Source organism: Neodiprion lecontei, chromosome 2 (genome assembly GCF_021901455.1).
Source record: "Neodiprion lecontei isolate iyNeoLeco1 chromosome 2, iyNeoLeco1.1, whole genome shotgun sequence".
Classification (NCBI taxonomy): Eukaryota; Metazoa; Arthropoda; class Insecta; order Hymenoptera; family Diprionidae; genus Neodiprion; species Neodiprion lecontei.
In genome coordinates this window covers 3,498,938-3,512,375 of record NC_060261.1, presented here as the reverse complement: position 1 = coordinate 3,512,375, position 13,438 = coordinate 3,498,938, and the positions used below count along the sequence as shown (strand labels likewise).

At 38.4% G+C, this 13,438-nt stretch overlaps 1 protein-coding gene across 8 annotated transcripts; it reads right to left on the bottom strand.

The window, feature by feature from the left end:
* Positions 1–3,126: 3,126 nt before the first annotated feature.
* On the bottom strand, positions 3,127–12,895 carry LOC107224571. Of its 8 annotated transcripts, none has more exons than XM_046730830.1 (10): positions 12,550–12,895; positions 10,091–10,337; positions 9,868–9,952; positions 9,480–9,582; positions 8,343–8,607; positions 7,144–7,378; positions 6,323–6,441; positions 5,974–6,117; positions 5,096–5,224; positions 3,127–4,092 (listed from the first exon to the last, which is right to left on the bottom strand). In XM_046730830.1, exons 3-10 carry the CDS (start codon positions 9,950–9,952, stop codon positions 3,865–3,867), a joined length of 1,308 nt encoding a protein of 435 aa, XP_046586786.1. In that variant the 5' UTR covers positions 10,091–10,337; positions 12,550–12,895; the 3' UTR covers positions 3,127–3,864. The 8 variants fall into 8 exon arrangements, with proteins under 8 accessions (XP_046586786.1, XP_046586785.1, XP_046586788.1 ...); XM_046730829.1 differs by lacking the exon at positions 12,550–12,895 and adding an exon at positions 11,392–11,500; XM_046730832.1 differs by lacking the exon at positions 12,550–12,895 and adding an exon at positions 11,392–11,500 and having other exon boundaries at positions 10,095–10,337.
* Between the last annotated feature and the right edge of the window lie 543 nt (positions 12,896–13,438).

Here is a 13,438-nt window from a genome sequence, read left to right as displayed (position 1 = left end):
CGCCATATTGGATCCGCCATCTTGGATTTAGAAATCGACCCCAAAAACCCCCGAGTAACAAGTCTCGTCCAGAATCATCGAATTTTGATAGTTTTTTCGATTCCACATCCGCCATATTGGATCCGCCATCTTGGATTTAGAAACTAACCTCCAAAACCCCCGAGTAACAGATTTCAAGGCAGAATACTGAGTTGAAAAACGCGCGACTGAAAGGGTTAAACAAATTCCCACAGCCGATTCAAACACTGATTCGAGATCGGAGATGAGCGACCCCCAAAATTCCTGTTCAACGTGGCCTTAGACGGTTGCGCAACGGCCTCAGCTTCGCCTCTTCCACGGCTATGTAATGCCACTTGATGTCTTCTCTCTTTCTCTCTCTCTCTCACTCTCTCTCTATCTATCTATTTATCTATCTCTATGGCGGGAGACAATATGTCTAATGGGAACCGGTCGGTCTGTTCGTTATTACAAGAAACCCGTGTCTCTTTCGTTATTTGCCAACAATTATGCTCATGCGATCAATAATGCAGGACAAGTTGCGCAAATTATACCTATACAGATATACGTATACGTGTAACTATTATCACAACACTTTTCCCCTTGGTTTATTTATTTTACCATTCTCATCATTTTCACTTTTATACCGCGTTTTTTTTTTTAATGTTTTTCTTTTGTTTCAGCCTTCCCACTTTTCATGCAACACATGCGATTCTAATTGTATCGTACACCCGAATGATCGGGATGAAAAAACAGTCGATGGCCTTTGCTTTTATGCAGTACATATGTACGGTAATTAAATTGGTATTACTTCTGAGGTATCCGACGGTGCAGCAAGATACTGCAGGCAGTACATAAAGCGTACAAGTATCGTCGAGTTGCCCTAGTTTGAAAATGTCTATGTTGGTTTTTTTCCTCACTCACCTAATGATCGTCATCATTTTCTTTTCAAACTGTATATTCTACTCTCAACCTTTCAAAAACAGAGCAAGGTTTAATGTTTATATTACACGTATAAGAAATTCGGCCCAGATAAGTACATCGGTCGTACCGCACGATCGGTTCACCTTGTTCTCTCCTGCGGATCACGGTTGAAAAATACAACAGTAAAAAAAAAAAAAAGAAAGAAAAAGAAGAAAAAAATATTACCAAGTAGTCCCTGAGATGGTTTGCGTTATCTGCCCCAGCAACAAAGGCTGATGCTAATGTAAAGATTTTCGTCCAGTGCAGGCGAACAATGTCGACAGGCAAAATTCGTAATCTCAATGTCTCAATCTATCCACCGATTTTTTCATACAAATACATATACCTATACTGCGCGCTGTCATTTTATATGGGTCAACGTTTTCGTATCCGAGAATAAATTCGCTTGCCTAATTGTGTCGATGCAAAAATTGCAACGCCGAATTGTTCGGACAAGATTTATCAATCTGATCAAATCGAAGAGTTGTGTAGTTTGGGGGGGGGGGGGGGGGGGGGCTCTTTGGACGGTCTAAAATCATACCTATTTTTAGGATTTTTTTTTTAAAGAAAATGAAAACATTTAGAGCAATTTGAGTTTGAGGGCTTTATTATTAATAGTTGCAATATGATTTTGGAATTTTTTCAATGAAATTAATAACAAAATGGCGGCATGGCGTATATAAGTAACGAACGACCACGTTTTCAATCCGGTAGCGCAGTTTCCTCAGTCAATTTTTTTCCGATCGACTTGAAACTTATCAATTCAAGCTCCTGGCTAAATTTTTGAATTTCAATCCCAACAATTTTTTATATAAATTTTGTAACAATTTTTTGATAGAAAACTGAAATTTTTTTTTCAACATTAAATTACGAACTCTAACCATAAAAAATGTTTTCACCTCAATGCCGCCATTTTGTTCTTAACTTCAATAAAATAATTCTAAGATGTTCTTGAAACTATAAATAACAAAGCCTTCAAACTCAAAATTGCTCCAAGTGTTTTCATTGACTTAGAAGAAAAAAAAAAACTCCTAAAAATCGATATGATTTTAGACCACCCAAGCTGTATCCCCCCCCCCCCTTAAAGTGGGGTAAATTAAAACGCAGAGACTCCGGAATGTAGATGCTGCTGCAGCATGCATCCGCTTCTTTTTACCTGCCGCGTGCGTAGCAATGAAAGTTTTTTTTCCCCCCAAGGTCGTCTGAACGCCAGGACCTGTTACCGATATACGTATTAATTAATTTTGACGACACTTCCATCGTTCATACTTTCGAAAGAAATTTGTCCGTGTGCGTCTTTTTCTAAAACACTGTGTGCGCTCTTCCACGCTGTGTAAATATGTGCGTTTCGTGTGCGCGCCACTGTCCGTACAACACGTTGGCATTACAATACGTGATTATAATGGACAAGAACCTTTACCACACCTGAAGAAAGTTACCCGGTTCTTCTCATCGTCTCATAGACGTTTAATTTCGCACGTAGCTCGGTACTGTTTCGTTTAAGAAATTGTCTCTAATCGTCATATCATACATGTTATACTAGAAACTTTCACCGATTGTCAGAGATCATGCAGGATATAAGAAAACCTTTACCTGTAATATTATTTAACCAAATCAGTGTCTGTTACAGTTTCTTATTTTTTTTCTGCTTACATCATAAAATGAAGCGAGAATTCTTTGTCCGCGACTTTTTCACGCGGGAATCGAATTATTGAGAACGAGGTATCGGCGAACTAAGCTACCGGAAAACGCTGACTCAGAACGAGATAATGAATGAATATTAGTCGTCACATGAGTGCGATGATCCTCGCGTTTCACCAGATACTTAATGCCGCTGCGAGTTAACAGCACAAAGCTGGATGTAATTGGCATATTCTGCACATTTCATACCTTTTGCATCACTGTTTTAAATGTATTCGCAGTATCCTTGTGTACGTATCTATGTATGTAAGTTACACAAATACGGAACTACGGTGTGCTGGGCATTGCTTAAAGCAAGCAACGAGTTAACTTCAAGGATTAAGTTGCAGCTCGATTTGCCGTTATTATATATATCTAGTAAATTATCAATGTTAACAATACTTCGCAATATTAATACGTACGTAGATACCTACTAGCGAAAAATAATTATCCAAGGTTGTATTTTTACAGGAATATAAATCTGTGTTTATTTTTTGCAAATTTCTTTTCCTCGTTTTATTTTTCTCGAAAATCTCTTGAATAAATATAATGACAGACAAAAAGACCGTACAAACAGTCTTGAAATTACAATTAAGAGTTTAGTATATATATATATATACTAATATACATAGCTTTGTGGCTATGTATAGTAGACTGTTTCAAAAAATACAACTCGAAAATATTGTTCAAAATGACGAAAAAAAGATGCTGTCCAAGTTTCAGCTCCTAATATCAATATTTAGAGGTGCATAATCGCGATATTCTATTTCCCATTTAAATAAGATGGGGAAATTTTTTTTTAAAGTTTAAAATTTTATAATTCGTCAACGCATTAGCGTACCGATAAGACCAGAACGCATTTTCGTAAGAAATTGAACGCTCTACAAAAAAGGTCTCTTACCATCTTATGATAAGTCTATCTCTTTCAAAAGTTATTCAGGTCCTTTTTCCGTCATTTCTAACAATATTTTGGACTTGAATTTTGAAAAAAAAAAAAAAAAATTCGATTTTTTTTATACAATCTAATGTATAGTATAACAATCGTCCGCGTGATCCAGCTCGTATCGCGTCAAATTGTTATTCGTTCTGTTTTCTTTTCGATTATTTTCATTCGTGTATAATATTCGTTTATCGTCGATGCATAGAAGTGTAGAGAAAAAAAGGAAGCTGCCCGGAGGGAAAGTCTTAGCATGGCTAGACGTGAGGATCGTCGATCTATCGATGCTATTTCGAAGGACCAGGATAATAGTAGACAACTGCTGGAGCCGGAAGCTGCCACTGAGCTGCGTGAAGTTCTATCAACTGAAGCAGCGTTCTTCTCACAGCAGGCAAAACCGTTTGTTCGGCGAGAAAAGCGTCCCGAACACTTCCAAGGAGCTGCTGCAACTGGGCTGGAAGTTCCGTGTCCAAATCCTTACCGATACAAGTCAGGATAAAGAAGAGGCAGTCGGTCTGAGGGAAAGAAAGCAGAAGAAACATGAAACACCAACGGTCATGGTAGTCAAAAAACTGTATAAATTTTTGCGCAAAACAACGTTTGCATATTATTAAAATAAAGGTATTGTTGTTTCAAACATCTTATTGCGCTATTCTCAAAAAAAAAAAATCGGTTATGTAACAGTCTAGAAGAACGCTGCGGTGGGATGCTTTTGTACAGACGTAAGTCAACGATATTAATGACACTATTAATTATTTCACTATAATGAGAAAAAAATCACTGACAAATGCCAAACACCGTCGGCGAGACTAGTTTCTACGAGCCCGATCGTATTGCATTTAAAACTCGAATGTACAATTTATACATGTACATATAATACACAAAATGATCATCCGCATAATGAATTACTCAACCGATGAAAAGATCCAGCTAGAAACGATCCATCATTTCATGCTCTGAGAGACGTGTGTTTATTATAAGTCTATGCGATATTTGACTAGCGCGAATCCGGTGTGAGGTCACCTTGAAATATATTATGTATTGTTTTTTTAAAAGAGAAACATAAAGAAAGGTTACAGACACCGTGACCAGCTTTTGTGAGAGTAGAAACCTTATAATGCAGCCGACCTTTTGAATTAACTCTATATACTATGTCACGTTGGGTAAATTTCACCCCCAAACATTACACACGTTAACCTTAACTTTTCCGATGTTTTACAATATTTAAAGAATAAATTCTGGTTAGGAAAACTGAGAGAGTTTTTCTTACGATCCTTAAAAAAATACCTAGATACGGCTTTTTTTTTTTTTAATTTTTCGAATTCATTGTTGAACCAGGGGTGAATTTCACCCTCGTGAAAGTTATGCGATTCCACGTAACTGTCACCTATCAGGATTAATCGATGTTTCGTGGGTTAAATAACCGGTTGTTAAATTATCGTAAACATTCGGTACAATTTACTTATCAGATCTTTTCAATGAAATGTTAAATCAGAATTGCAGACGATGAATTTATACCTCAGCCAGGGAATTGACTATTGGCGGCTGGAGACAGTCTTGGCAACACTTCCACAGCAGAGTGAGAAGAACCCGTCCAGGAGGAACGCCTTCCTGCTGTGTCTTCAGCTGGAGCTGCCTGCGTTTAAGCTGAAACGACGAGGCAAGTAAGCAAGGATCGAAAATTGATAAAAGATTAGTAATCCGTTTGAAAAATTACTAGCGGTAAGCGTAATTTTATCCAATGATTGTGAACTCGAATGAAACAACATCCTTACGGATGCGGCACAAATAATTGTTAGCAAGTTATCTATTAGAACAAGCTAAGACATTAAAAATTTTGAAAAAAGGTTTTATAATTGTATTGTATTTTGATATGCTTAAAATCTTGTGTTTTCCATCCGATTCTAATATTTTTCGACTCTATGACCAGATTGCCAAAACTTTTTTGTACAAACTTCGACGAATCTCACATGATAGTCTAGTTATAACGTGTAGAAATATAATTGTTAACAAATAACTGTCGTACATCTATTTTTACTCTACACTCTGGAGATAAGTAACTACTTTCATGCGATTTCTGGTAACCTGAACAAAAAAAAGGTATCGAAATCTAATAAGATTACATTCAAACTGCCTAAATTTTTCTCAATTTGTTGATACGTTGGCTAATTGTCTTATTTGAATTTGTCAAGATTCAAAGCTATCACACAGTTACCATATTCGTGATCACCGTCATTTCGGCAAATGTAAACATTGTTAGATAAATTTTAAACATATCTGTCTTTTTTACTGGTTTTTTATCCAGACGGTACAAGACCCATTCATCCTTAAATGGCGAAAGATTCGATTGGACGGTAATTTGATGAAGTGGTTGATGTTGGAACGAATTCGCTCACCTGGCAGTACATTTCGTTGAGAAACGTCATGAAGGCCGAGTGATGATGAAAGGCCGAGACCTCCTGGAGGACCTTACCACGTTCTTGATACAATTGCTGACACGTGTTAAGGAGGGACTCCAAGAACGTTTCTTTCACTTCTTTCTGAAACGATAAAAGCTGTCATTAGTGTTATTGCGGCGATTATGCACCGTTTGCTGATGCATCAACCGTATCACACACATCAAACCTTGCGAAGGTCTTGTATATGAGAGAAACAGAAAAAGAAGAAAAGAAAAAAAAGAAAATAGTGCAAGCGAACAACCGACACTTCACGTACATAATGTACGGACAATTTATTTCTACGTACCTCGATTATCGTGATGCAAAGCTTTGCTGCCGGCTCCGCGTACCGACGATTTTCAACGACTCTATCCAGAATGTGTCGTACCAGTTCCATGAGAGCCCGAGAGTTCAGGAGATTGGGATCTGCAAGAAGGATTTTACGACGTTAGCATAAATGACATCCGTTTTCAAGTTCGGGAAGTGGCTTATGGATCTTGTACAAGCAATATGAGGATGATTTTTGCTTCATTTCTACGGTGAAGAGAGGAAACTGCAGTTGAACAAAAGGGGCGGGGTTGAAATTCTGAATTTTGACAAGTTTCGAAAGCGAAAAATTTCGACTTTTTATTTTGTGGCGATACTTAATCAAATTTTGACGAGACATCAAAGTCTCGGATGGTCCAAAACCGAACGCTCAAAGTTTCGAAAGTGCGAAACTGAATTTAAAAATCTGAAACATCGAAATTTCAAATGATAGAAGATTTTTAGATCATTCGAAACTTTGATGTTTCGCAAAAGTTTGATTTCTTTACTTTCAAGTTTAGCCACTAAGAAATTGCAATCAAGCGCTTTCGGAACTTTTCAAATTCGGAACTTCAACCCTACCGCGAACAATAGCGAATTGATCACGTCCGTGATAACAATGAAGACATTCCTGGTACACTGTGACCGTAAAATTAACCGCGCGGTGCAGTTGAACGCCCGTTTTTTCGCATGAGTCATAGAATCCGAACGTTGCGTGCAGCGATGAAATGAGTTTTACTCCGCACGAGTGCGTCGAGTGGTGGGAAATAAGAAAATTCTTATCCAAACCATAAGACGCCACAGAGCGTGAAGATCACTGACCGTCAATCGCTTTGACAAGGTTGTCCTGAACACCGATAGGAAATCGGCCGAGTTCCGAGGCGTCTGAGATCGTCAAAGCTTTCGCCGCCAAGGCGTCAGCAGAGTTCAAACTTTTCGAACGCTTCAAGCCGTACGTCGATACGAAGGACGAGGACTTTACCAGCTTTCCCGGCCTGCCGGAACTCGTGTTTTTCGAATCTGTCTGGTCCATGCTGAAGTGCACCCGACTCGAACTCTGCGAGGGCGGAAAAAACAACCGATAATCACAGTGTCTCGAAAAAACTTGGCTTAGCTTTTTTTCTGATCGGTAAAGAGGAAAGCTCCGTTTCACGGTGCCTCTTTTTGCACCCACCGCGTCTCATGCAGACTAATAAAAATGTCGTCGTTTAAATCCTGCAGACTTTTCCAAAAGGCAAAGATTCACACTTTAACCCTTTGAGTTGCACATTGTTGTGCTGAGTCAGCTTTTATAAGAAAATAGTATTCTATGGTTTTTGGGATTGTTGATTGTGATTCTGAGATCAGGTTTCAAAAATTCAAAATGGCGGATCGAATCTGGTGATCGAAAATTTGAAATTTGATCGAATCCGGTCAAAAAACTCTATGCAGTGGTTTTCGGAGTCGCTGATTGGATTCGCCATGCTGATTTTTCAAAATCTGATTTCTCCTGGACCAAGTTTTTTCTTCGGATTCGATCGAATTTGAAATTTTCGTCTGCCATATTGGATACACTATCATGTATTTTTAAAATCTGATATCAGATTCGTAATCAGCAGCTGCAAAAACTTGTAATTTATGCAAAACATGTATACGTGTAGAGGACTAACTTTCTCGTAAATGAATTATTCCTTCAATTCCCACGATTTTTCTCAATGGATTTGTTTCCAACAATAACAACTTACATTATATCGCAACAATTACTCTCGACTATTAAAAACCTGTTAGTAAACCATCCATGAATAGGAAAAAACCCGTAAAGAAATATGTTTTCAAAGTTCTCTAAATATACAATCAACGGATACAAAATAGGTGGTAAGAATACTCGGCTCACCATAACTCAAAAGGTTAGGAAATTTTTGAAAACGGAAATAAGTTGGCCGTGGCTTACTCACTTGGTAAATAACAGGCTTACGAGAGAGAAAGAAGCGCGATAGGTAATGAAAAGAAACTGAAAGTCAAGTTCGCGTTGACTGACATACGTGCGTGATGTTACCACTGGAGGCAGAGGTATTGAGAGCATGTGGCTGACGAAGCATGGTTCCTGCCACCCCGACGTGATAACCACCCTGAGGATGGTGATGAAGGTGTTGATGGTGCTGATGAGGATGAAAGGAAGAAGGGTGCTGATGCTGCTGGAGCTGCTGTTGCTGATGGGCGTAGAGATACCGGTGGATGTTCCCGCTCGATTTACTGTGCTGAAGGTTGTACAGCGAATGGGGTCGTTCTGCGTTCGTGCCGTGACTTCTGCGAACAAATTATACAGCGAGAGATAGAAGGATCCCGATCGTGTCCTCTGCTTCGAGGTATGTCTGTTTACTCTCGTTTCGTCTCTTTCCTTTTCCTTCTTCTTTTTTTAATCATTTACAAGCCTGCGATTAGCGTAGATACATGAATTAGGAAGGTCACGACATGCCGGCTTTTGGTCTCGGAGGAAACGGGATTTGGATATTGGACATCTTGGTGTGAGTGCAATGGGACTGTGTTCGAGTTCGAATCGAATTCATTCCAAGCGGTTAGAAGCAATTATGACATCGGCGGTAACCCACCTGTTCGACGAATCATATATCGACAAACAAGTTTGCCTGGTTCTTCCGGTACGTGTATAAGTGTCTGTACCGTAATTTTTCACTACCTGTTGAGTCATCTGTTACCGTTTATTTTTCACCCCTGTAAACGATCTTTTTGTTTTGGACGGTTGTGGAGGACATCGATCATCTGTCACTGATATTATTAATACAGCATTTTGAGCATTAGAAAGTTATACGTGAATTTTTTATTAACGTGCAGGACACATTAAGCGTTGTTATCCGAATTAGGCTTAACTGTAGGCGCACGTAAGATAGGTCAGAAAAACAGGAAAAGATCAATTATTGCGGTTTATTATAATATGCATCACGATTCGTCACACTATTTCATTTATTTTTCACAATTAATTAATTTGCGTTAATAATTATTGTATATATGTATATCGACGATTACAGGTATTAGGTGCATGTTAGGCTATGTTTCGTAATTTATGCAAGAACAACGGCAACGTCGTTCGAAAAAAAAACAAATAACAATAGTCGCAGAACAAACACACGAAAACAAGGCGTCTAGGATTAGTGTATATTTACTTGGAAGGATGTGTGTGATCGTTTTGCTTCATTGTAAACTCCTTGGCGTGAGGATTCAAGTGTGGATTAATGGTGTTACTTGTCGTTCCGTCCGCTCTGACACCTGGCAACAGAAATTTTTCGACTTTACCAACCATTCGCAGGCTAAAAACAGCTGTATTTTATTATCGTGACTGACAATTCTGCGTATGTTGCAAGTTCTAACAGCTGAGTCACCGTTATCTTCATCATATATACTATATATATATATATAGTATTTAAATATTTTCTGAAGCAACTGTAAAGTTGAAAATATAACTAACGTAACAGAGAATCGAATTTTCACCCGAAAATATTTGAATAACTTGGAAAAATGTTTACAGAAAAACATAGGTAAATGTTTACAAACCTGGAGGGCGATATATTTGAATCGATGGTTTCGTCTTCGGGGTGGCTATGCTACTGTTCCGTTTTTGCAGAACGGCATCCCTCATCTGAAAAGATGTTGAAGTTTTATATCGAGAAGGAGGAGGTGGTAGGTAAATTATACTGATTTTATAACGGAGTTGGAAAAAAATGTTAGGATTATATTAAAGTCTCAAACACTCAAACTATAAAAACTTTGATCGTACCTACGTTTACTTCACGTTCTTCAAAGATTAGGTGATTCAGATTGAATTAGTACAATGCCTCAAATATACGTGTATAATATTTATTATCAGCGGCAAAATGATTACAGCACTAAAGAGGCGTGCTTCTTACATCCTTCACACGTATACATTTTCACGGATCATACAATTAGTAATAATTCAACACATCTAAGAGCTTGGTGATTTGTTATTGCAATGGATCCGGCACCCTGGAGCTGAGCAGCAGTCGCTAATGAAGCAGCAAATGAAAAAAAGGAAACACCTATTATATTTTATCAGACTGCAATAATTATTCGGCAAATCGAGAATAATGACAATAGGTGCAGGTAAAGGTGTCGTTAAACATGAGGATGAAGTTAGTAACTTTACTGTAACGAGGAATGTTTATCAAAAATCGCCAATTCGCACCTTTGTAAATTTCCGAAATTTAGTCAATTATTACAAGCAAAATATTATACACTCATTCTGAAAAGCCAACTATCTTAAAGTCAATCTAAAATTGTTCAACAATGATTACTTTTTTTTCATTTCTTATGTATCGTTACGTTAACATTACTAACTTCAGCCTCGTCACTAAACGAAAATTAAATCTTCGATTATCTGTAATTCAAATACAGTACAGTACGAGACCGGTTCGCCTCCAATAACTCCGAAACGCCATTAGCCGTTAGTCACTAACGCATGCATGCACAAGTATAAAGGCGTCAACTTATACAGCCTCAGATTTAGCATTGCTCATATTTTTCGAACAGTTCAAATACCGCGGCGCGCATTGTCTCTTGAACAATTTTACAGCGACGTCTAATCCTTCCGCACACGTATTATCATATTCAAATTATTCTCTCAGATCCCGAACCGCGTGGTCACACGCACCGATATATTTCCTTGGTAACAGTTCCAACGCTTTTTCTGTTCCAATTCCTTTTTTCAAATTCGAAAAATTCCGTTCGATCATAACCCCGCGTTTACACAGACATATGTTTAAACTCACGGTGATAACTGGTGAACAATCATTGTTAAGAAAAAAAAAAAAAAAAGTGAACGATGGTCGCTGGTACACGTCTGACAGTTGAAATAAGCAGGGTCTAAAAGTGCAGAGAGCAGTTTATCCGTAGGAGAAGTTAACGCTCGGAAACTCAGCGGTGAAATGACGATAGTTTGAAATTTAAAATTTCGTCGAGGCAGGCGTGTGTCAGACACCAAAGAAGTTTTTCAACCTTTTTCAACGTAATTGCAGCTTATCGATGATTATTTAATTTACTTATATTATGCAAGAAGCGTACCACTTTCGAAGCGTGTTATTTCACCGTATAATACACAGAAGCTTATACTCTACTCTGGTGACTAGGAACTAATAATAGCAAGCGCAACCGTGAGTAAGAATATACATGTATATATCCACCATTTAAACGAAGACTGAAATACCCAGCGCGCTGCCTCCATACGAGAGATTCTTTTTAAACCACGGCGACAGCAGCAGCAGCATCAGCGCAGCGCATTTGCGCCGCGAATTTCATTGTACACGGCGATATACGTATATAAAGAATATGATAATATCGTTATCGAATCGATATTGTGACACGCGCGTTCGGCGGTAACATTAATAACAACAACAACAATAACAATAAAAATAAATATATTGACTACATTTAATTTCATCATATTTTTCATCATTATTATTGTTGTCATTTATTTACCAGTATGTTACTTGAGGTACCATTGTTTTGCGATACAACAATCGCTTGTCAAATATTTTATCTACTTACGTAACACAACCCGGTGATCTTACCGATATAATTATACTTGTACGATACATATTTGTAGTTATATGCACGTATGTATGTACAAACGAAAGGTGTGCCGATATGGTTTTAACAAATGCGATTAAAATATTTAACCCCGTTTGCACAAGTGCGGAGCAACGTATTAATTATTAATGATCGGTATAAGTTTTTAGTTTTTTCCATCGGCATCGGTAAAACGAATTCGTGTATACATAATTTATACTTGCAGGCTTTTTCGGATGACGATGATCGTGATATTGTTCCTGTTTGTTCAATCGGCGCGACTCGCGATCCGCCGGCGCGCTTACAATATCGCTAATAATAGATACGCGTGCAGACGTAATTTATAAATCTGAAAAATCTTCAACCCAGCAGCGACACTATCTACTTCCGGTTCGTCACTTCCGATTCCCGATACTCTGTTTATACACAGCGATGACGCAAACGATATTAATTCATAATAAGACTAAACATTTAATATATTATAACAGAAAAAATCGTGCAGCGTTAGATTCATTCTATTAATTATACCTACGCTAATTTGTAGGGTAATACAATATTAGCGACACATTTTACCGTATAAAGTGTGATATTTCTCAATGTACCACAAAACGAGTCAGATTATTGTATACGAGAAAAATCGAAACTACCACCCACCTTGATCATCTGCAGGTATAATCAACGTGCGTCGCTCCGTCTACGACTCCATAAATCCCTCCGTTTTAGGTATTTAACAATACAACGTTAAAATGCAGTGTACAAAAACTCCGTACTCTACGCGCGTGACGAGGAGTCCTAGATATCCAACAAAGCTAAACTAATCGCGGTATGGCTCCCGGAATTATTCGAAGGTGTGTATATAATATGATCATGCGAGCTTTGTAGGTACGCGCGAAACTCGCGAGGGACAGACGTACTTCCTAATAAGAATATAATTATACAACGGCATAAATATAATAAGGTACATGAAAAATTGTAATCCGTACGACACGATATTCTTCTTTATACATGTATATTATTATTATTATTTACACAAGGTGATTATCAATCGGGTACGTATGAGAGAGTCGGAGGATGTGTTTCCTTTGATCGAAATATCTATTAACTGAAATATCTAAACAAAGTACAATATACTTATCCCCCCCCCCCCTACCTATTTCAGATCCAATGATTGGTTATGGAGAAGAGGCGCGGGCGGCATTTCGCTCGTGCCATATAAACGTTGCACACAAGCCATGCCATTATATCAAGCTCTGTAGTCATGTCGCCGATCCTTCGCTCCATGTAAGCGATAGTACGTTTCAAGGTTCGACAGCTCGTTTCACAGCCAGGTATACGCCTGTACAAGACTGTCATAATCCGATCACAGCTGTTGCGAGGCAGGCGAGACGTGCGGATCAGACGGCTCAGCTCTGACTCCCACGCATCTTTTTGATACGTTAATGCACGTTTTAGCGCAATGTAGAATGTTGCGATCACCTAAATCGGGACGGCAGTTCGAGACTTGAAATTGCGTCTTATCGCTCCGCAGAAAACCGTTGAGGTG

Bases quoted from the DNA above. Each gene is read 5' to 3' on its own strand.
- LOC107224571 (XM_015664674.2), bottom strand. The intron at 6,118-6,322 runs GTACGTAGAAAT...TTATCGTTTCAG, and splicing joins TTTGCATCACGATAATCGAG to AAAGAAGTGAAAGAAACGTT. The intron at 4,093-5,095 runs GTATAAATTCAT...TCTTTCCCTCAG, and splicing joins TAGTCAATTCCCTGGCTGAG to ACCGACTGCCTCTTCTTTAT.